This window comes from Wyeomyia smithii, chromosome 2 (assembly GCF_029784165.1).
Source record: "Wyeomyia smithii strain HCP4-BCI-WySm-NY-G18 chromosome 2, ASM2978416v1, whole genome shotgun sequence".
NCBI lineage: Eukaryota > Metazoa > Arthropoda > Insecta > Diptera > Culicidae > Wyeomyia > Wyeomyia smithii.
The window spans coordinates 99,123,278-99,145,320 of NC_073695.1; the positions used below are offsets into that span (position 1 = coordinate 99,123,278).

A 22,043-nucleotide genomic window follows, 5' to 3' on the forward strand; every position below is an offset into this window, starting at 1 on the left:
CAACATATCCTTTTCTCCATGAACAGCACGTGCGAAGACCTTTGGTACTAGTTTGTTAAAGAAAAATTGAAGCTACATGATCTCAACTTTGCGATGAGCCACACCTGCAACAACAATTTTTGTCACACGGCGTGATAATCTATATCCATCAACAAAATTTTGCAGTCGTTAACATTAACATTGAAACACCAGCAATGAAATGCGAGTGAAATCTCTGAGCAATCGAAAACCAGTAGTAGTGTTCGACACTGGAACGAAAAGTTGGGTCCGGGTTCCGGTCCGGTTGAAGATCAGAACGAATCAGAGTTCCGGGCCAATTAACTCCATTCTGGTCCGGTCCGGAGTTTGGTAATAACAGTTGCCAGGATTTTCGAGAAAGCATTTCTAGCGAAATATTCAATAATGAATTCTTATATATGATATAAACTGATTGAATTGACTAAAAACAATACAAAACAAGTTTTGTTGTAAAATTTGCAATCTTTAATTCGATGTATGATGACTTATGACAAATTAAGGATCACACAGGGCTAAATCTACAGTTTTTCAAATATAAGATTTCGACGTTTAGTTTCGAACTGTCGATATACATACCCTGTTCGATTTCAGCAACACGTCCGAATTTTTTGTGTTGCCAAAAACTAGAGAAGTTTTAAAAAGGTCTAGAGAAGTTTTCAATTTTATTGTAGCAGAAGAGCACTATATTGATGTTCTTTTAAACGGTATGAGTCCTTTTTTCTAATTGGTATAAGTCTCTCTCAACTCCACTATATATTTAAAAATCATTAAATGCAAGTTTCTAAAACCAGCGTGCAGGATAATTATTTCATTTTCAACAGATTGGAAGCAATTTGTTTTATTAGGCTCTGTTGTTGCATACTGAAAGCGCGTACGTAGGATTTTTTTATAATTTCTCTTTTTTTTTCATAGTTTTATTTCAGTAGATTTTACGGGGGAAAATAAAATGTCAGCCATTTCTAAGGAATAAAAATAAAAAATTACAGAACTTGTATCTGATAATCACTATAGGCGAAACTGCACTGACACAGTCGTCGTACGTTTGAAACTAAGTTTAACCCATTATGGACCGGACCAAGATCCCGGTTTTTCTCCAACGTGATTTTCATGACGCGGGCTTGTATTGTTCTAATCAAGAAAAAAGATAATTTTTTTTCGACTTCTTACAACCGAGTTGCTTGCAGAACATTGATAAATGGTACACAAACGATGTCATCTGTTAGCTACTAAATATATTATTATCAATAGCTTCTATTGTTTTTTCAGCTTCAAAACAATTTTTGGAAAATTGTGTTTTTGAACGCATTTGCGCGAAACGCTCCCCTCCCTACGGAATGGGAGAAGTTTTTTTGTACCTAGCATTTCCAGCTATTGTATACAGATATGTAACGGAATATAGGGGAAAGTAGGTAAAGACGGACACTGCGGGTAAGATGGACACTCTCAATATTTCACAAACTAGAATGTATTACGATAGTTGAGTGATGCGAATACCTTCTTTGTAGTGTGTTAATACTTTTGAGATGCATTGTCAGTTTTCAGCAAGCAAACTGTCAAATTTGTAAGTAAAACAAAGAAAATTTTCGTGAACGCGCTTCTTGATGTAATTTTCATTCCACGGAAAATAGTGGAAAGCTCGTGAAACTAATGTGTTTTCATTTGCTCCCGATAGTGAAGTGTTTAATTAGTCTTTCCTCAGTTCTCTACTGAAAATCTAGCAGATTTTCGATGTTCCGATAGAGAGCTATGATCGTTTGAAAAATTTACAGCCAGGTCGGGCAAGACGGACACACTATGGTTGGGAAAGATGGACACACGGATTTTCCAAGAATTTTCACATGTATATGGTTGTGTACTACAGATGTTTACAAAGTACACCTGCGAGAGAAACCAGCAGATATTAATCACTTAGCAATTAGAAAAGGCCATATAGGTCGTGAATTATTGCCTTCATCCTAACCCACCCTCCCGAACTGTTCACGTGATGTATAGATGGAGGGTAATAACGTAGAGTAGTGTTTGGCCATCACTTCACACATAGATCAAAAGAATACGTAACGTACTACATCTTTTTTGTAAGTGTCCACCTTTACCATCGTAGTGTCCATCTTACTCACCCCATGTGTCCGTCTTTCCCAACCATGTCAAAAAAAAGCAATTTGTAGTCGTATTTTTGAAGACCCAAAACACATAAAACTTGGAGGAAGTTCACTAATACCAAAAATAATTATGACAACAAATGATCTTAAGTTTCAATTTGTATGATTACTACGATCTTTCATATGAAGAAAAAAAAAAAATTACTACGATCTAAATGACAATACCTGAGTAATTATTTAGGTTAAACCTTAGGGTGTCCGTCTTTACCTACTTTCCCCTATTTATGTGTAAAGAAATTCTTAAGTACTGTTCGTTAAATCGAACACCTCTGCCGTGGGCTGGGATTTTGACGTAAGCACCGGAAGCACAAAATCGCCTCAGAAGCGATTTATTCTAAATCGTTCGCAAATAAACAGAAGCGCTTTATTACGCAATCTGATCTGATAGAATCTGACTCTCCAAAAACGAGCATTTTTATTAATCAAATTCTTCTACAGCGTAAGGTGTCGTACACAAATTACGTAACGCATGAAGGGGGGAGAGGGGGTTGAGCCTGCGTTACTTATTGTTACATAGGGGGAGGGGGGGTAGTAGGGTCAGTTACGTAACTACGAAGTTGGCTCGAAATTGAAAATTTTGAGGGGGGTCAGGTTGTTCAGCGTTACGTAATTTGACGGGGGGGAGTCATATCGAACGTTACTTATCGTTACAGAGGAGGGGGTCTGAAATCTAGATTTTTAGCGTTACGTAATTTGTGTACGACGCCTAACGTAATTTTTATGGGGGGGTTGGTGTTGGCGTTACGTTTCGTTACATCTGGGGGGTGGGGGTCCAAAAATTATTTTTTTTGCGTTACGTATTTATGGTTGTCGCCTTAGCATGGGTTTATTCTCAGGCTTCCCACCACGTACCTTTTTTTCAATCTGGATTCTACAGTACCCCTGTTGACTCTCTTCCTAACAAAAATAAGTCCCTATTATAATAAAACTGGTGCGAGTAACATATGAAAGTACTCTCCAGGGAATTGTAATTAGGCGATATTGTCAGGATGAACAGAGGCTCGGTATAGTAAAGCAGTAAGCTTGAAACGGAAAGGTAATTACACACAAGGCGTCGTACACAAATTACGTAACGCATGATGGGGTGGGAGGGGGGTTGAGTTTGCGTTACATATTGTTACATAGGGGAGAGGGGGTAGTAGGGACAGTTACGTAACTACGATGTTGGCTCAAATTTGAAAACTTTGAAGGGGGTCACGTTGATCAGCGTTCCGTGATTTTAGGGGGGGGGAGTCATATCGAACGTTACTCATCGTTACATAGAGGGGGAGGGGGTCTGAAATCTAGACTTCTAGCGTTGCGTAATTTGTGTACGACGCCCAAGCACTGATATTAATGATAACCGTATCACTTACTTCAATAGTGTTACTGCTAATAATATGAAGTGCGGAATACAGAAAACACCTGGGCAATATCACAAAGATCTAAGCTCTGGTCGCAGTGATGAGTCCACACAGAAAAAGATAGAAGATAGTAGAACAGAGCATTTTTCAAAGAAATGACGGAACATTAAATTCGAAGTTATAGCATTTAATGAGCATCAAATGAGCACTGAATTTCCAAGCTAAAAATTATTTCTTTTTGCTGACTTTGTGCTTTCAATTTCGCCTTTTTTTCAAATCGTTAATAACACTGGTCAACACAGGTATGGCCCTAAAGCTCGAACTAGGAAAAAATGAAAGCTTATGGGCCTCCAAGCCACCAACATTTTTTAAGAGACTTAGATGAGTTTTCTCGTAAACATAACGTTGAAGCGACGAACTAGGCGGGCAGTTACTATGCGACACTCCCACGTAAGTTGACGCAATTCTACACTGGCTAGCGACACCAAATTATGTATTACGGTGCCAGAAAATTTGACCATCCACCTGACGCACTTTAAGTTTTGTGTCTCGAAAAAAGTCCTCATGCAAAATTTAATCTCAAACGGACTTTGGGAAGAAGAACCTCAGTCAAAGTGATTAAAGTTCACTTTTCTGACCGATAAAAAAATGCACACGAATTTGTCGAAATCTTTTGATGTGGGACTACATCTTTGTTTACTATACTGGGATGCATTCTGTAAAATTGGAAATGAAACTGGCAAATGTTGCGTCAGATTTCAAATATTAATAACAACATAACCACATGATGGATAACAATAACCAATATGTTGTTGGATAGATAAAATGTAAAACAATTTTGTAATATCAAAATTTTACTTTTCTGACCAATATCAAAATTTTACTTTTCTGGCCAATGAAAAAATGCACATGAAAATTGAATTTTTTTGTTGATGCCAGATGTTTTTTTTTTTTTTTTGTTCACAAAAATGCCGAATGTCTTAGAAATGCAACGTCTGTTGTTATATCAAAACTTTTTTTTTCGAAAAACCTCGACTTTTCCTGAGACTTACAGAATTGTCGGACTGGGGCCAATGGAATATATGAAAAATTCTCTCAAGTTACGTAAAATGAATTCAACCGTAACTTTTAATAAACGACTTGAAAAAAATATTCGAATTAATCACAGTTGAATCCAACTTTTCCTGGAAACCCTCTTGATAAACCACATACTTCTGGAATTCGCATTGAAAAGACGCGTAAAAGCCACGCCAAAACTGTATAAAAAGCAATTTAACCTATATTTTCAAAGGAAATCATGCCAGTTATTTAAAGAATTCGGTAAATGTGTGCTCCTTTTTTAAAACAGTATACAACACATCCTAACAAAATCGTCTAGTTCTGAAATATGTCAAAAATAATTTGTCAAAAAATTTAAAAATAATTTTTCACCAGTTTACAAGTTTTTAAATAACATCTACATCATTAAAATTTGAAAGAAAAAAAAACAATTGTACTATTGCAAAAAGTGGATAATTTAATTTTTTATTTAAGAGAAAAAATTTTTTTTTGTATTTTGTGATTAAATATTTTTAAATCTTTATTATAGTACATTTTTCCAAGTCTAGTAATTCTACTACTCGGCGATGTATAAAAATTTATAAATTTTTAATGATGTATATAGAAATCTCTGAGATATAATTTTTCAATGATTTTATCTACTAGAACCAAAACCCCCTTTTTAAATATATTGTTTAAGTCAAAATGGTCCAAATATCTATGAAAAAGTCATTTATCATCTAGTTGAGAGCAAATGCAAAGTTTCATTCAAATCAAAAATACTCATGTTTTGTCTTTCATTTCACGTTGAAATGCAAACTACTTGATGTGTTTCATTTATAAATAAAAATAGAAATTGTTACGTTTTAAAAATTTTCATGTAGAACACTACATTAACGGTTTCGAAAAATCTTTTTTTCCATACCTCAATGACATTTTTATTTGAAAGCACTTGAACAGTTTTCTCCTTTTGTGTTAGTTTGTTTTCGATGTAGAAAAAAATCTGAGAAACCACTTCCAAATAATTCTTCAAGGTGACGTCTTTCCTTAACAAGATTTAGTAATCAAAAGGACAAACACAGAATAACAAAACCGGACTTTTTCGGCATTACTCGATCCGGCCGAAAAAAAAACCGAAATCTACACTTTAAAGTTCGGTCCTGCCTGCTTTTTCGCCGGAATTTTCGTACATTACCCGGTCCGATGTCGAACACTATTCACAAGAACATTCAATACGCCTTCCGCGACGCTGATAGCCTTCTATACGATGTTTTGGGCAATCAACGTTTCTTCCATTTCGTTCCGTTGGATACGTAAACAAAATATATTACAAAACAGCAAAATATGTCTATCCGCCTGATCGAGCTTCATTTAATTGAACGTAGATTTTGTTATGAAGACGCTTTTGGCTTCGGCAGAAAACAACAACCAGCTTTCTTGCAACCAGCAGAATTAAGGCAATTAGGTCGTCATGCAAGAAGTTTCAGATTTTCACTTTGATATTTTCTCAGAAATAGTTGCACAAATAAAGCGGATGACAAACAGGAAGATGATTTTCCCGGTGTGAAGCCTGATTTCCCGGTTTTCCCGTCTTTTTTTTCCCGGTGAATTGAAATTCTCGTCTTTTTCCCGCTTTTCCCGTTTTTCCCGGTAGAGTGGCCATAAATTTTATGGCTTAAATCTGCACTTTTCTTCTAACCTTTTTCTAATGAGCCTTAAGGTGAAACGGGATTGTGGTCTTTTCCTATACAATTATGAGGTTAGAGTTCTTTTTACTTCTGTAGTTTGAGCGTAAACAATCGGCTTCCACTAAATAAACAGCACTCAAATTGCTACTTCAGGCATGCAACAGTTGTGAAAAAAATTGATCAAAGTTTCATGTACGTAGTCTTCATAAATCAAGAAAAAATTAGATTGCAAAATTCGAGTTGATCGCGACCACGTCCCGTTTCACCTTAAAGCATTCTGACAACGAGATTCGCCCACCTCTATTTCGCCTTAAAGCATTCTGATAACGAGATACGTTCATCTTTTTTTCGCCTTGTTTTTATTTTTTCTCCAGTTGCGCCCCTTTAAATGCGCCTTTTTTTTGGAAAACAAAAGTTGATCCGCCCTTTACTGTCGCCTGTTTACGAAATATTTCGCAAATAAGCCCGTTGCTTCAAAACAATGTAAAGGGCCTAGTTTCAAAGTATCTTTTGTTTTGGGTAAACTGCTTTATCGCCCTTCACTAAAAGCTTGATTTAAATAATTTTATCGATTTATACAAAAGAAAGGATTCTTTTCATGAATTTCGTAAGTCTTTTCAAACTCAATAGTGTAAGAAAACCATTTGTTTACATTTTGTTAGTTGAGCCCTAATCGCGAATCACTCCGGATATGAGGAATTTTCTTGAGAACTTCAGAAGAATATCATTCAAAATAATCAGAATAAAATTCGACTTATCCCGCAATCCGCGTGATAAATCAAGAAAATTCCGAAATCCATATTAAAAAGACGCGTAAAAGCATTTTCAGTATATTCCTAAATGAAATCATGACAGTTTTTTAGGAATTCGATAAATATGACCACCTTTTTTAAAACATTATACAACAAATTCTAACAAAATCCTCTGAAAAATTCAGAAATCTGTGAAAAAATTGTTCTGCCGAAAAATAGAAAAAATAATTTTTGCTTTAATGACATCAATTTCACATCGTTATAACTTAAAAAGAATAAAAGTGCTATGTGGAAAAGGTAATTCTTATTCAAAAACATTGAAAGCATTACCCGGTCCGGGTAACTCTGTTTCGGTTCGGTCCGAAATAAAATCGAACTTCAATCTTCAAAGTTCGGTCCAATTTGCCTTTTGGTCGGATATTCAGGACTCTACCCGATCCGATGTCCAACACTATGATTAGAACTTTGAACACAACTTCTCTGACGCCAGCCTTGTATACGATGTTTTGAGCAATCAAAGTTTCTTCCGTTCGGTTCAAAACTGAGCAATCCTTGTTCCCGTGAAAAGTGGATTTGGATACGCAAGAGGAGACCTTCGAACATTTCAAATGTGTTTCAAAATGTGTTACAAAACAGCAAAATATGTTTATCCGCCTAACCACGTTTGATTTCATTGAATGCAGATCTTGCGGCGAAGCTTGTGTCGACTTTAGCTGAAACCAACAACTAGTTTTTCCATTTTTCGGTCTCTCTTCTTTTTTCCAGGTTTTCTCGTCTTTCGATAAATAAAAAACATGAATGCTAGTTAACATTTATTAAAAGTGGAAAAATAATCTAATGTTCAAACTTCATATTGTAGCGTTCGAATTTCGAATTAAACCTGTGTTCCATTTTGAAAAAATGCCTATGTTTGCTTACGATTTGTTCATTGATATTTGGAAAATTCATTTAGGGTATCGAACGTCGGCAGTTTTTCTGCAGCAATCTTATGAAAAAGGGGGCCGAAGAAAACCACTGACGAAGACGTTCGATACCCTATATATATTTAAAGGTGTTTTCTCCAATTTATTTGAGTGGGGCAGCATTTGAGTAAATTTACATATTATAATTTATTATTTTTAACAATAATAGTTTATAGTTTTGAATTGAAATTTTTTTCCAGAGAACGACTTTAAAAAACTAAACGTCATTCAGGTCCAAGATTACCGCGTCCAACTATTCTGTTGGTCGTGAAAAATCTCAAAAACATTCGAAATTCAGATTTCAACAGTATATCGTATTTTTGGGTCAATCAGTTTGGATGATTATCACACGATATCATTTTGACCTGGGCTCGCATACGCCGGAATAGAAATGAATTCTAGGTGAAAATATTGTATCCATCTGTGATGTCTGCGCATGACTTCTTTACCCATAAAATTAATTGCTGGTGATAGAAAAAGCTTTTTATTTACTGAGCGATAAATACTCTAATTCGAAAACTTGAATTATTTAACGTTTCCGAGTTGAGTCTTAAGTTTGTACATTGAACGTATCTTTAAAACAATGTCGGCTACTAATACATATTTGTTGGGATTTTGGGATGAGTATGAATTACAAAACATGTTGCAAATGTTTCGATTGTATTATGACTGGTCCACACAGGAATGGAGAGTGGCAATAGTAGCGGATATCTAGGTAGAGTTTAAACGACGAAGGTGGTAGTGGTAGTGTAGCGGTAACACAATTGGGAAGAACGAGGGCAAAATGCCATCATCAAAATAGCCATACTGTTGCCGCTGAATGCGTTTGCTTTCCACAGTCAGTCAATCTTGGATTTACCATTAAGTAGGATTTCGGGCGATTGTAGCCCGGTGATGATGATGATGACGATGATGTTGACGGCGGTATGGGTTGGGGAATGACGTTGTTACTGATGCTGTTAATAATAATGTTCCGGGAAGCGCGTATGTATGTGTTTGGTTAGGCGTACACGTTTATGCAGTTATGTGAATTCAATGCTAGTTTGTCCAGGATAGGATTTTTTTTTCAAATTCAAAACCATTGAAGTGTTCGCTATTTGCACGCTCGTTTATCAACTGTTGCCAATAATCATGGCATTGTGATGGCTGAAAATATGGCAACAGAGGATGGTGACCCCAGAATGGTGGTTTCTATAAATCGGGTGGGAAGTGTACCACCGGGAGAAGGGATGACCGTGTTTTTAATTGTCAGCCAATGGGTCGATAATCTGTGATAACATGCTGTATGTAGCACAGCAAATTTGATGCTGTGAATGTGAATGCCAAATTCAAAACGACAATCAAATTTATGTGCTTGTTCAATTTCAGTAATATAACTACTTGAATGTTTCTTATGTACAATTTCCATACTAAAATAGTCCTCGAAGAGGACGAGATAGACTACCATGTCCTTTTCGTTAAATACGTTAAAACCATGTAACCACAAATACAAGCTTCCAAGTTGGATAAACAATTGTTTTTTTTTGTATAATAATTTGACCTACGAATTTTGTATAGAAGTAGGGCTCAGAACTTTCGTCTTCTCAAAAAAGTCCAAAATTTCTATCAAACTCTCACTTTTTTGGCCGATGAAGAAAAAATGCACAGGTTCATGAAATTGTCGATACCGAAACTTTTTTTTTTTCTTTGATCCCAAATGTCTCAGAAATGCATGAAACGTCGAGATCTGGTGTTATGCAAAAAAAGACATTTGACTTTTAAAAAATGGATACCGTACATTTCATGTACGGTTCCTGCGCATTTTTGTCATCGATCAAAAAAGTGAAATTTTGACCGCTTTGAGGTGCGTGTTCCAGAAGTTCGATTAAGCTGAAGTTTTGCATGGGAACTATATCAAAAACGACAATGTCCTGAGTTCTTCCCCTTCCCTTTTTTTGGGAACCAATTCAATCATAATTTGATGCAATGTGGTCATTTTTTCAAATATATTCTTCAGCTTTCCATATTACATTCACAGGACATTTCAAACCTGTTAGGAAAGACCCCAATGGCAAACGATAAAGGATCCTGCATCAAACAGTACGTTCTTGGAGAGAATAATATTCTTTGCTGAAATCGCAAAACAGCCAAAAACATAGTGAAATATATAGTGAGTAAGTCTCGTGAGGGTATAAACCCTTACTTTGAAAAAAGCTAAAGTTTTAACATTTATCCTATTTGTTAAACACCTGAAATATATGAAACATAAACAATACTTCTTATGAATCTCCGAAAACTTGTTTTGCGATTAAATCTGCTGATATCTATTTTATCGCTAATTCTTCTCCAAGAAGTAAAATCTTGAGGCATCGTAAAATTTTCTTTGAAACAAATCTGCGTAATTTGAATTTATAATTAGTAAATAAAAAAAAACGATCAAACTGCAAACCGAAATGTAGTACCTGGGCTTCGCTTTTTATTTCGTGCTAATTTTCTAACAATATTTAAAAGAGGTTAATTATCAAGTATAGAGTCTTTCTATACCAATTTTTCAATTGAACTTTGGATAAATTGACTTTACTTCTCCAGTTTGGCCTCAATCATCTACACGACCGTTTTTTGCCTCTACACTTTTTCTTCAGTTTCTGGATCATTTTTTGCCCAATTCTCGCTGTAATATTTGACAACGAAAAGCAATAGTAATAATCTTCTTCTAATCAAAATGTTCTGAATAGTAATAATCTTCTTCTAATCAAAATGTTCTGACTTGACAAGAAAAGTGGTCACTTTTTTGATAGTCAAATTGAAATTACAAAGTTACTATCTAAACGCATATCTAACATAAAAACTGGTTGTAAAAATAGAACGCAGGATAATTTGCTGACAGTCACCTGAATAGGAGAGCCAGCCTGAATAACCGCGAGGCAAATGAACCGTTGCGTAATCTATTGTACGCGTCTCGAAATGGTTGCCTCACAGGCCAACCCCAGCACTATTAACCACTAAGTAGCTTTAAACAAATCGTGCGGTAACCTGTAGAAGCACAATACTAGCTTAGCGGGATCGAATCCTACTTAGGAATCAGGACAATCTCAGCATAAGATGCGCAAGTAGTGAAGGTTTCAAAGAAAACTTTCAATTACGGCATTTACCCTTAGCAGAACAGTCTGTTACTGCGGGTAAGTTCCTCTAGTATTGCGCCCACAAACCCCTCTCCCCATGCGTCATCCCGTTTGTCACTTTCCCTTCGCTTCCACACCGCCAACGGTTGCCTCTTCTGGAACACCTCATCGTTCAGTTTTTGCCTTTTCATTGCTTTCGTTAGTGCTCCCTGCGTTCTTCCTTTCAGCTCCTTCCGACCAGACCCACAATCTGCCACTACCCGTAGATAGCCATTGTGGATGGATGGATGGGTCGTTCGTTCGCAGGCTGGTTGGTGGTGTGTAGTGGTAGTGGTACTTCGAAACCTAACCTCAAAAGCAGCAGCAACTCATAGACTGTGTGGAGGAAAATTTTTCACAAACTGGTGCTCAGCCCTCCGATGTGGCTGCTCTTTGTGCGCTGATTCGTACAAAGCGGAGTGGAGAGGTAGTCATTATAAGAATTTTTCAACCATTTCCACTATTAAAAATTAAGCATATCTCGACAAAAACCAAATGTTTTCATGCATAGAAGGAAAAAAACGTAAACAATGCATATTTACTAAGGGGATTCTGAGGAAAACTTCGAGTTACCAAACTAGTGAATGAAAAGTTCCACAAGACGAGGCTCAATTTCTGGATGACCTTTGCAGTGTTATCCTTTGGGGAACATTCTGCGGGAGTAAATTCATCGAAAACTGCCTAATTGATAGAAATAAACATTCAGCAGCAGCTAATTGCAAGGGGAAACGTGTGATATTTGTATATAATCAGCTGTGCGCTGCAATCGGAAAGAAAACGCGAGAGCAATAACAGCAGCCGCGGTCGGGACGAGTTCAAACTCGTAACACACTACTACCAATAGCTCCCTACAGAAAGCCGAATCAGTGTCAACACATACAAGTTTTGGTTTGTTTTCACTGCGAATCTGCCGGGAATGCCGGAAATCCGGTGATTCCGGACTGTTTTAGGACCTGGTTACAGCTTAATTGCCCCCGGTCGCCATCTTGAATTTATTAAACGGAGTCTCGCTGGGCCCCAGTGCAGAGCGCTGTTTTTAAAAACTACACAACACTCCGCCACTCTCCCCACAAACAGGCGAACCCCTTCCTGCAGTGGCTAGGCAGCGATCCACCCCGCAACAATCGTTCATTCGTCGGCACATGCTGTCCGGCAGTGTTGCCAAAGCACGAGCAGTGCGATAGCTCAAAGCGCAGATTTATGGGAAAATCTACTCATGAATATAGCAATCTTAAGCCTGAAAACAAAAAGTGATGCACTACTTAGAACCTCACTTAATCTTGGACCATTGAATAAGGCTACGAAATATCAATTAGCTCAAATATAATTGATGTTTTGTACAAATAATCAGTGATTAACATAATAAACAAATTATTATCGGTTATTCACATCCAACCTTGTAGAGAAGTCCAACATAGTACTGAAAAATAAGGGTTGATACAGTGGAAAAGTTGTATGTATTCGTTTTTGGCACATCCTGCTTTCTATGCCATAAAAAAAGCACTATGGACTAAAAACGCCCAACAAGTTCAGAAATCAAACCGCAATTTATGAATTTTTTTTGTGTACTCCTGAAGTAATGAATCATTTCAAAACATTTATTTTTAAACATCATGTCATCTCATTTTCATATGACTATCAAATTGAATATTGATGTAATCAACTACAATCAACTACAAGCTAAGAAAAAACAAAAATACTCACATTTCTTAACAAGTTACGGACGATTGATAGCACCAACCACAATTCTTTTTAACTGAAATAGTAAATGAAGGGAATTTATTTTGGTATCACAGCACTCAGAATCTACAAAAAACACTGACGTAAAACAACTCTGTCCTTAGAGAACATTTACTGTTTGCTTCAAGTATTGTGCAAGATAATCACAAACTCCGGTAATCACTACAGATTTCAATCAATTTGCCAACGCTGACCTACTGCCAAACATTCGCCCCTATCAGAACACACACCGCCAAGCACGACTCGTGCGATCGTCGAATTTCCACGCAAAACTGACAGTAGCCAGCACTCACACAACGACACTTTCTACCGCCAACTTCGGCCGAAGCTAGAGATCATTGTTGTACATGCTTCTCCGAGACTTTTCACAATCGTCAAGAAAAAAAATGGCCCATCGATTTTGATTTGCCAAAAACACCCACCAAAACGGGTCGAAACCGATCAAATGCATCTGAAAACACCGTACCTTTCGTGAAACTTCACTTTGCCGCACTTTTCATCACATTCACAACGGTACTCGATCGGAAAATTGCGTTTTTTTATCCCCCAGCTGCGAGAGGAGTTCACAAAACTGCACAGCAGAACACCAACTCAACTCAGCGACGGTCGAAAACGGAGACCCCTTTCCACACCGTGAGTGGAAGCGCAAAAAACATAAAATGGCGTCAGCTTCTCGCTCACTCACTCGCCCTGGTCCGATGCACGGTTCACAGTCAAAGCTGCTCCTTCACTACTGTTTCCCGATACTCATATATGTATGAAAATGCGCGTATACTTGCGTGTACCGAGAGAGACGGCTGAACGGTACGAGTGTTGGTCTGTGACTGACAGTACATTGACGTTTGGGGCGGCAGCGCTGCCGAATATTGCAAAATCCGTCGAGCCAAACAGGAAGTGCGATATTTTGTAACGTGCGCCATCCAGTGGCGCTTTTCGGCAGTTTTTAGCTTTAGCGATAGGCTCGTGAGTACGATCGACCGGAAGTGCATACAATCACAGTAACGGTTATGCAGCACCCTTCCAATCACTTTATGCTTTCACGGAAGGATCATATCTGGTCTTCATGTAGAACAATATGGGTCAATTTACTAGCTTTACTCATGATAAAAATGTGAAAGAATTGATAATATACCTATATTATCTCAAATCAAAAATGCCCCTTTAAATATCACAAATTGAAATTAATTAAACAATATTGGATAGTATCTATAAAATGAGCCGTTGCAGATTAGAGTGGTCTATGTGCCACTCGAAAAATCTCTGAATAAAATTCTGTTCAACGGATTCTTTCAAACAAAATGTTCTAATATAAAGGTTATTAAGTTGTTTAACATCAGCATGCATAAAATTAACAGTTTCTTTGCGAAATAAGTGATTTTGTCTCACCAATGTACATAGACCACTCTGACTTCATATATATATTCACTGGAATCCTCGAATCGTTTCGGAACAGAGTGGTCTATGTACACAAACCCGGTATGTATATGACAAAGAAAATGACGGTAACTCGTATAAAATGGCTAGTGTTACATGTTATATGATACATATAGCATGTCACATTTAAGATGGCACGTGTAACATTATATGTACACATGTTACATATTACATATTGCCCCTTGCATGACTATTTAGACTTCTGTGATAATCATTCATTGCCCAATTTCTTATTTCGCTCTATCAATTTGACACCTCAGTAGCGCAGTGGCGGTTTGTTTGTGTTCATTGCTTGTTTTATTTTTCATTTGCAACATTAAGTATATATTTATGGGCAGCTTTAGTTGAAAATTAGGTTGAATATTAAAACAAAACTAAGTGTTACATGATTGATTGGGTGATACTGAGTATCGATACTTTCTCGATTGTCATTGTATCGATACCAGACCTCACGGTTTCAAGTATACTTTATTAATATATATATAGGTATCAAGCACTGACCATTGCTGGAGTGATTTCTTATTAACCTACCGAGGTAGCAGCCATGATAGAGATTTTTTTTTGTCTATATAATAAAATGTTTTTGTCAAGCGTTTCGATATCGCTAGTATCGATACTTATCATCCACACTGCGAAATCGTGTGCGAGATTCGACTGTGATAATCGTGTATTTCGAGGTAGTCCAATTTGGTGTGAAAGTCGCAATAATATTTCACGTTCTATTTTTAGTGTTACATTACGTGTAACATGTTACATATCACGTGTGACATGTACAACACAAGTGACATGTTACTTATCACATGTAATATGCTACATGTTACTGGTAACATGATAGTATTACACCGATTTATGCACATAGATCACTCTGTTCCGAAACAGAATGGCGATTCTGTTTCGGACGAAATTTCAACACGGTATAAATCAGCTTTAAAGTTTGATTTTTCGAAATTTTCTTAATATCCCAAATGCAGCTTCTTGAGTTGATGCGGTTTATGCAAAAAACTCATTTTCGAAAAAACGGTCTTTAGACCACTCTGTTCCGCAACGGCTCAAATAACAACATTATTCACCCAAACACTATGAGTATGATAAGTAAACCTAAGACTCTGCTCTTAAAATGCTGCAGTGATTGTAAGTTTTTTATTCCAATGAGTAGGTACCTATTCCATAATTATTTTATAATTTTTCTTCAGTCGTAGTAGAATCCTCGTTGGCGAGCGGGATGTCGTTAGTTTGAATCTTTTGTCAGAGGCCATTGGCGAAGGATTTTAAGTGAATGTTGGTTTCACCCGCAACTTATTGTTTGATTCTCTAAAGATTTTTTTAAAAGTTGATCAATATAATTCAAACATGAAGTAAGCAATGATTTTTGATGGTTTACGCATATGTACCTACCTAGCTATATTGTATAGTATTCACTCACGAGATCGCGTTGTCGCGTTGGAGAACAAGATACACATAGTGCTCCATTGGGAAGGTAGGGATGATTACAAATATTTTAAGGGCCAAAACGGTTTGTTTGATCGGTGTGAAGTCTTCGGCAAAATTTGATTTTGATAATAATTTTGTGTTTCTGAAAAAATGGGTTAGTAACGAAAGGCTGAAACTCAAAAGGCTGAAACCGAAAGGCTGAAACTCGAAAAGCTGAAAAATGTGTATCATAACGAAAGGCTGAATGCACAAAAGGCAGAAACCCCAAAAGGCTGAATGAACGAAAGGCTGAAACATGAAAGACTGAAACTTTTGTAACTTGAATCATAATCGTTGAAAAATTCGGACTCATGAATAGCGAATCTTTATAAGGTGACAGAGTTCAATGTTTGAGTATTAATTGATTTGTGCAATGGAAAATTGATTTTCGGCAACATTTGAATCTATACGCACTTGATTCTTGTACACGTTTCCTAGATGATTCAGGGCGAGATGGTCGAAGGCCGCGAGTGTACGCCGGCGACCCGCCGTCGGAAGCGCCGGCCACTGCGGGGGGCAGGCCTCCCACAGAAATTACCTTTGTATAGGATCGTTCGTATTCCTAGGTCTACTGACTCGTAGGGGTGATCCCCTAGTTTAGTCCGAACGAGCGATAGCGTACGCCTGCGGGTACGCGAGAGCCCTCAGGGGGTACGCGAAAAAATAATCAGTAATGGCGGACAGAGCATTTTTTTGAAAATACTTTATTTGTTCAAACTTGCTCTTGAAACATGACTGTAGCAATCAAACAAATCACAGTTCATTTTGAAACCCGAACTAGACTACCACAACATGATCTACCACTACTCTCCCCCACTCTGCGTGAACATTCCAAGCCTGGAAAATATCGCCAAGAGGTACGCGGACAAAAAAAGGTTGAGAACCGCTGTTTTAGAAATTTTTTTTTGTTTGATAAATAATTGCACAACAAAAAGATTTTGAAATCAAAATTGATCAAAAACGACTATCTCAAATTTCTCGCCATACATGTCTGGAGGGCCCATGTACCATATGTAAACAAGCCACAATTTCACGTTTTTCAATGAATACAAGCTTAATATACCCGTACAAATAAGGTTGTTTGATGAGAAGTAAATTCTTTTATCAACAAACCTTTTTGGTAAGCGCAGATTTCGCATGTATTATTCAAAAAACAAAAAAAATGGATTGTGTCCATATGACACATGGGCCCTTTTCACATGTTTGGCGAGATTTCTTACAAATTAGGTTTTTAGGTTAATGTAAATCTCGTCTGAATATTTCAAAATAAGCAGGACTTTATTTGTTAAACCTATTTTTTTCTAGTTCGAGTTTTGATATGGTTAAGAGCACAGAGTAATTAAGCAATATTTATTGATAAACTATTGTTATTGTGAATATCGTGACCTAGAATTTTTCAGCAAGGCCTGTTCACAGTTTAAATAACGTTATGTGTACCTTACAATTACATTTATTTTATACTTTCAAATCTTAATTTCTTCATCACTTACCCGTCATCATCCTCATCATCATCACCCATAAACGAAAGTTTACTTTTGGTGTCTTTGTGGCTTTTTTTCTGTCTTTCCCTTAGTGGTGTTTCCGTAAGATCATCCTTTTTTGCCTTTCTAGACTTAAAAACTATTTTTTTACTTAGATCTGCCGGTTTCTCACTTTCCTCTGTAACGAAACAATGTTTTGATGAGCCGCTTAGATGTCTTAATGATGATAATGATACCTTTTTCAGCACTGGCGGCCTCTTCCGCTGTCAAATCACCTGCTTTTAAAACTACAACCTGTGGTTTCTCATCTTCTCGTTCATCATATTCTTCATCCGAATCATCCAGGTTCTGTACTTGTTGTCTCTAAAAGATACTTATTGAATTTGCGTTTGCTTCTTCAAATTTACTTTACCTTTGTTTCAACGGTCGGACCCTCTTTGTAGCCGATTTGTGCTTTCAGTCGTTTCAGGAAATCAGGCTCTTCAGGTTTAATAAATGCTACATTACGTTTTGACATAATAATTAGTATTTACAGCTTAAGTACTTTCCTAAGTGTATGAATTAATTATATGACGCAAATGAGAACCGAAATATTATTGCAGGCAAGTAAACAAACATACACAGCTTAAACAAAATTGATAAACTCTCAATCAAATGTCACACCAGAGCTGCCAGATTTTATTTTAAAAACTCTGTATGCACTCGTAAATAAATCTGTATTTTTCTGTATTTTATTCGTGTGCCTACAAGTGCTTGAGGTTGTGGTAGTTAGGCTTGGAATCGGACCTTAAATTTCGCCTAAAACCGTTAAAAGGTTGGGAAACAATCCTGAAAGATAACTCAGGTCTATAACCGTGTTTTTTCCTATGTATTCTCGAATCAGGTATTTTTCCCGCTTAGCCAAATATCGGATGTCCAGAAGAAATCGAAGAAAAGCAAGTTCCCGCTTAGTTAAATGCTGGACGTCCAGTAGAAGTCGAACAGAAATAATAAAAGAGCAAAAGAAAAGCGTTGGTTTTCGTTAACGCAAGTGAAATTACAATAACAATTAGGCGCAAATATTCACACTTAAATTTTAGTGCCGGGTCTCGGTAATTTATTGCCGAGAACTGCACCACTGAGTGCTCGGATGAAAAAAAAATGACAGCTGTCACATTTTTTCGTAAATCATGGTTCACGGGTTCACCAAACTGAAATTTCGGCACAAAATATTTAAAATCCGAGTATGTGACAGCTGTCATTTTTTTCTTAATCGAGCACTCAGTGGTGCCGTTCTCGGCAATAAATTACCGAGACCCGGCAAAAAAATTTAAGTGTGTTCCACGTTGGACGAAGAAACAGATTTTAAAGCCTACTCGCACCTATCCAGCTTTCCACGAGCGGTAATGGCGGACAGTGCATGCAGCCCTTTTTGACGTTTTCTGTAGGTCAGGGAATTTTCAATCGCAGTAACGGAGTAGAAAATATCACAACATCGTAACGTAGCGTAGCAACTTCAACAAACAATGGGCGTTTTGTTATTTTAATTTCTTCGTGCGCATGCGCGGATCATAATAAACAAATCTGTTTATTTAAGTTGCTATGCTACGTTGCAAAATTTTCATGTCTTTCACTCCGTTACTGCGATTGAAAATTCTCTGACCTACATAAAACGTCAAAATGGGCTACGTGCACTGTCCGCTCGTGGAAAGCTGGATACAAATTTCCATTTGGAACTGCTTGTGAAAACCCAAGGGGATGGCAACATGCTATCTCTTTCTATGTTGAATGAGTGAAGAGCCTTCCCGACTATTTTATTTATTTATTTATTATATTAATAACGAGGTTTTAACCATGTGTTGGTCATTCGCCTCGAACAAGTCTTCCCGACAAAAGTGATAAGTATATGGAACTTTTGCTGGGCGTCTGCCTCGGGGCTTTATTTTTAAATAAAGCCCCGATATGTTGCCTACTGTCAAAAGTGTGGAGTTCAGATAGGGCAGCCATCCCCTTTTGAAAACCGAATCGACTAGTTTGGCGGTTATGCGGGAAACGCATTCGAAAAACTGAAAACTGATGTTCGGATAAAATATTTGTGAGGCAGAGCTACCAGTGCTTTAGTACGAACATTTTGTAAAACACCACAGTTTCACACCGAAACTTTAAAAAAATCGATAGCTGAAATTCTGTAAAAATCTGTATAAAAAATCAAAATTCTGTATGAATTCTGTATTCTTCATTTCTATATCGTGGTCAAAAAATCTGCATAAAACAGAAAAATCCGTATACTTGGCAGCCCTGTATCACACATGCTCATCACAATATTACACGTTTATTCAGGTTACACAGAAACGAATAAAACTAACTCTACTAATAACTAAAAAGGCAATCCACGAGACAGTTGCGATTAGCTGATTTCAGTCTGTTTTCAACTTACACGGTAAGAGTCGAAAACCCATTAATGGGTATTGTTGTACACATTTTTTTCTGTCATATGCGGCTGTCAAAAAAATGGGTAAATTTAAAAATGTGAAATGGGTAAAATTGTACGCATTAGAAAGACATGTTCTTAGAAAAAAGGGGTCGTTTGTTTACCCATTAATGGGTGAATAAATACTTCGATACTACTGTCGATTTGTTCGCACGCGTTACTTCCACGATCTGTTTTGTTTATTACTTGTCACAATTGCCATGGAAGGACTTTAAAAGAGATTTGATACTGCGTCGTATAAGAAGTTGTAAGGTAGAGAGTATGTTATATCAAGTATTGAATTTTACAATGTGAGATTTTTTTATATTAGGTCAAGAATGTTCACTATCCGTATGGTATTGGCTTTGTTGCAGAGAATAACGATTCTGACAATTGATGATAGCAGATGAAATACTCCTGTATTCATAAATAAGATTCATTTTTGCAAAAAATTAAAAATAATTGATTTCACTCTCTTTTTACTTTTTATTTCTTGACAAAAATTTCACAAAATTTCCGTTTGTTTTATAATGGGTAAAATTTCACCCATTTCCTTGAGAAAATTCATATCTCAAAATGAGTGAAATTGTATCCAGTTTTTGACGTTTAATCGGTATACCCGTTAATGGGTAAATCGAGTTTACCCACTAAATGGGTTGGCTCACTTTTTGGCGAAATGGTTGAAGAAGTACCCATTAATGGGTTTTTGACTCTTACCGTGTATGACACTTTTATGTATGTGTGATCGATCGCAACTTGGATGCAATCCGGATCCAGAAGCGCGAAAAACAAATCTTTTTCGATCGGTAGTTCTAGTATCTAAATACAACAATAAAAAGTCACTTTTGATATCATTGCCGACGTTAAAAGATTTCGGTTTTGATCGTGTTTTGGTTTTATTTGTATTTGTATTTGATTCCGCCCATTCATCAAGACGAAGTCGAGTTTCGCCTCTTACTAACTTGAACAACAAAAAGGGCGTATTCCTCATTCTACTTCGTTTTGATATAAAGTTCGCCCTTAACAAACATCGTACTTTTTAATAGTTAGAAAAGAGATACATTATTTTTTCGAAGTTTGAAAGTAGATAGTACACTACATAAGTACTCCGGCTCCGGATAGATTTTTTTCAGATTTCAAGCAGATATTCAGATTTTCGAGCAATTTAAGCAGGGGGGATTTGCTGCTGTCAAAATTCATATATGTGTGCGTTATCGCAGATCAACTCTGGTCCATGATGTTTAAAAGATTTCATGTGTGGCGAGGAAACTTCATTATTTTCAGCTAATTGCAGGCGGCTGCCACCAAATTTCACTACGCAACGCAGTATGAATAAAAGTTTTCCGCGATTTCTAGTGTTTTGTTAGAAAAGAACGTTACATTTCTACTAAATTTTACTTCAATCAAAACGACAAAAACCAAAACAACCGGACGCCTTGTTGCCAAATATGCTGGTCACGGTTACACGATATTTGACAGATAGATTCCCCCTGAATTTAAGACATTTTCCAAAAACATCTGGCATCTCTGCGCCGGTCTGATTATAGCAGGGATACCAAATGAGCAGATTTGTCTGCAAAACGCAGATTTTTGGCGTCCGTGTGCAGATATTTATTGATTTGCAGATATTTGCAGTTTTTCCACGGTTTCTACAGATTTATATCAGAGTCTCCTTATATTTGCGCAGATTTTCTTAAAATGTTTGCAGATTTTTACAGACTTTTGCCTGCGCGGCGAATTTTTTTCGGATCACGGATAGATATTTTTCGGATTTCGAGTACATGTTTCCGGTTTTTCGAGCAGTTGCAGACATTTTTCAAAAACATCTGGCATCTCTGGATTATAGAGATTTTTCTAGGGATGGGAATCGGACGCAAAGGTATCGATATTTGGTATCGCGATATATTGAAACGATTCGATATCAAGTAACAAATTTATCGCAATGAAAGTATCGATATTTCAATATTATCGCAATATCGAAACGGGTGAAATGCAGAAAGAGAAAACGAACGAAACCGAGAATCAGGCAGTTTTGCTTGTGAGAGAGTTGCATCGGTTTGTTTATAAGCATAATCAATTTTCCAAATTTTCAAATGGATCATATATTTTCAACGGTGATAGATAAAACAGTAAATTCATTTAAAATGGAATCAATCAAATGTAAATTCCTTGAATTTCGGGGAGTTGATGGAAATCAACTAGAAGACAACATGCGATTGGTGAAGGTCATGATTCACATAAAAACACAAACGCAGGGGTTGAAAAATATGCTGCTTGTTGGTTCGAATAACAACACCAACCTTCCGGCGCAACAGTGTCCAGAGATTATCTACAATGAAAGGATCGTAGCTGTGACTCACTCCAAAGAT

General features: G+C 36.9%; 2 protein-coding genes across 6 annotated transcripts in view; both read right to left on the minus strand.

The window, feature by feature from the left end:
- Window positions 1–13,663, minus strand: part of LOC129721426 (MOG interacting and ectopic P-granules protein 1) — a 38,311-nt gene extending 24,648 nt beyond the window's left edge. For 4 of the 5 annotated variants that reach the window (XM_055673983.1, XM_055673982.1, XM_055673981.1 and 1 more), the window contains exons 1-2: window positions 13,307–13,663; window positions 12,805–12,856 (exon numbers count right to left, since the gene is read on the minus strand). The gene's annotated coding sequence lies outside the window, so the exon portion shown is untranslated. Of the gene's footprint in view, window positions 1–12,804; window positions 12,857–12,923 lie in introns of all 5 variants that reach the window. The other variant, XM_055673980.1, reaches the window with a different exon arrangement.
- Window positions 13,664–17,001: 3,338 nt separating this feature from the next.
- LOC129723655 (uncharacterized protein KIAA1143 homolog) lies at window positions 17,002–17,870 on the minus strand. Its single transcript, XM_055677992.1, has 3 exons — window positions 17,638–17,870; window positions 17,462–17,588; window positions 17,002–17,403 (listed from the first exon to the last, which is right to left on the minus strand). The coding sequence occupies exons 1-3, from the start codon at window positions 17,740–17,742 to the stop codon at window positions 17,231–17,233; spliced, it is 405 nt and encodes a 134-aa protein (XP_055533967.1). The 5' UTR covers window positions 17,743–17,870; the 3' UTR covers window positions 17,002–17,230.
- Window positions 17,871–22,043: the final 4,173 nt, after the last annotated feature.

Bases quoted from the DNA above. Each gene is read 5' to 3' on its own strand.
- LOC129723655 (XM_055677992.1), bottom strand. From the start codon at position 17,742: ATGTCAAAACGTAATGTAGCATTTATTAAACCTGAAGAGCCTGATTTC. The intron at 17,589-17,637 runs GTAAAGTAAATT...AGTATCTTTTAG, and splicing joins GTCCGACCGTTGAAACAAAG to AGACAACAAGTACAGAACCT. The intron at 17,404-17,461 runs GTATCATTATCA...GTTTCGTTACAG, and splicing joins GGCCGCCAGTGCTGAAAAAG to AGGAAAGTGAGAAACCGGCA.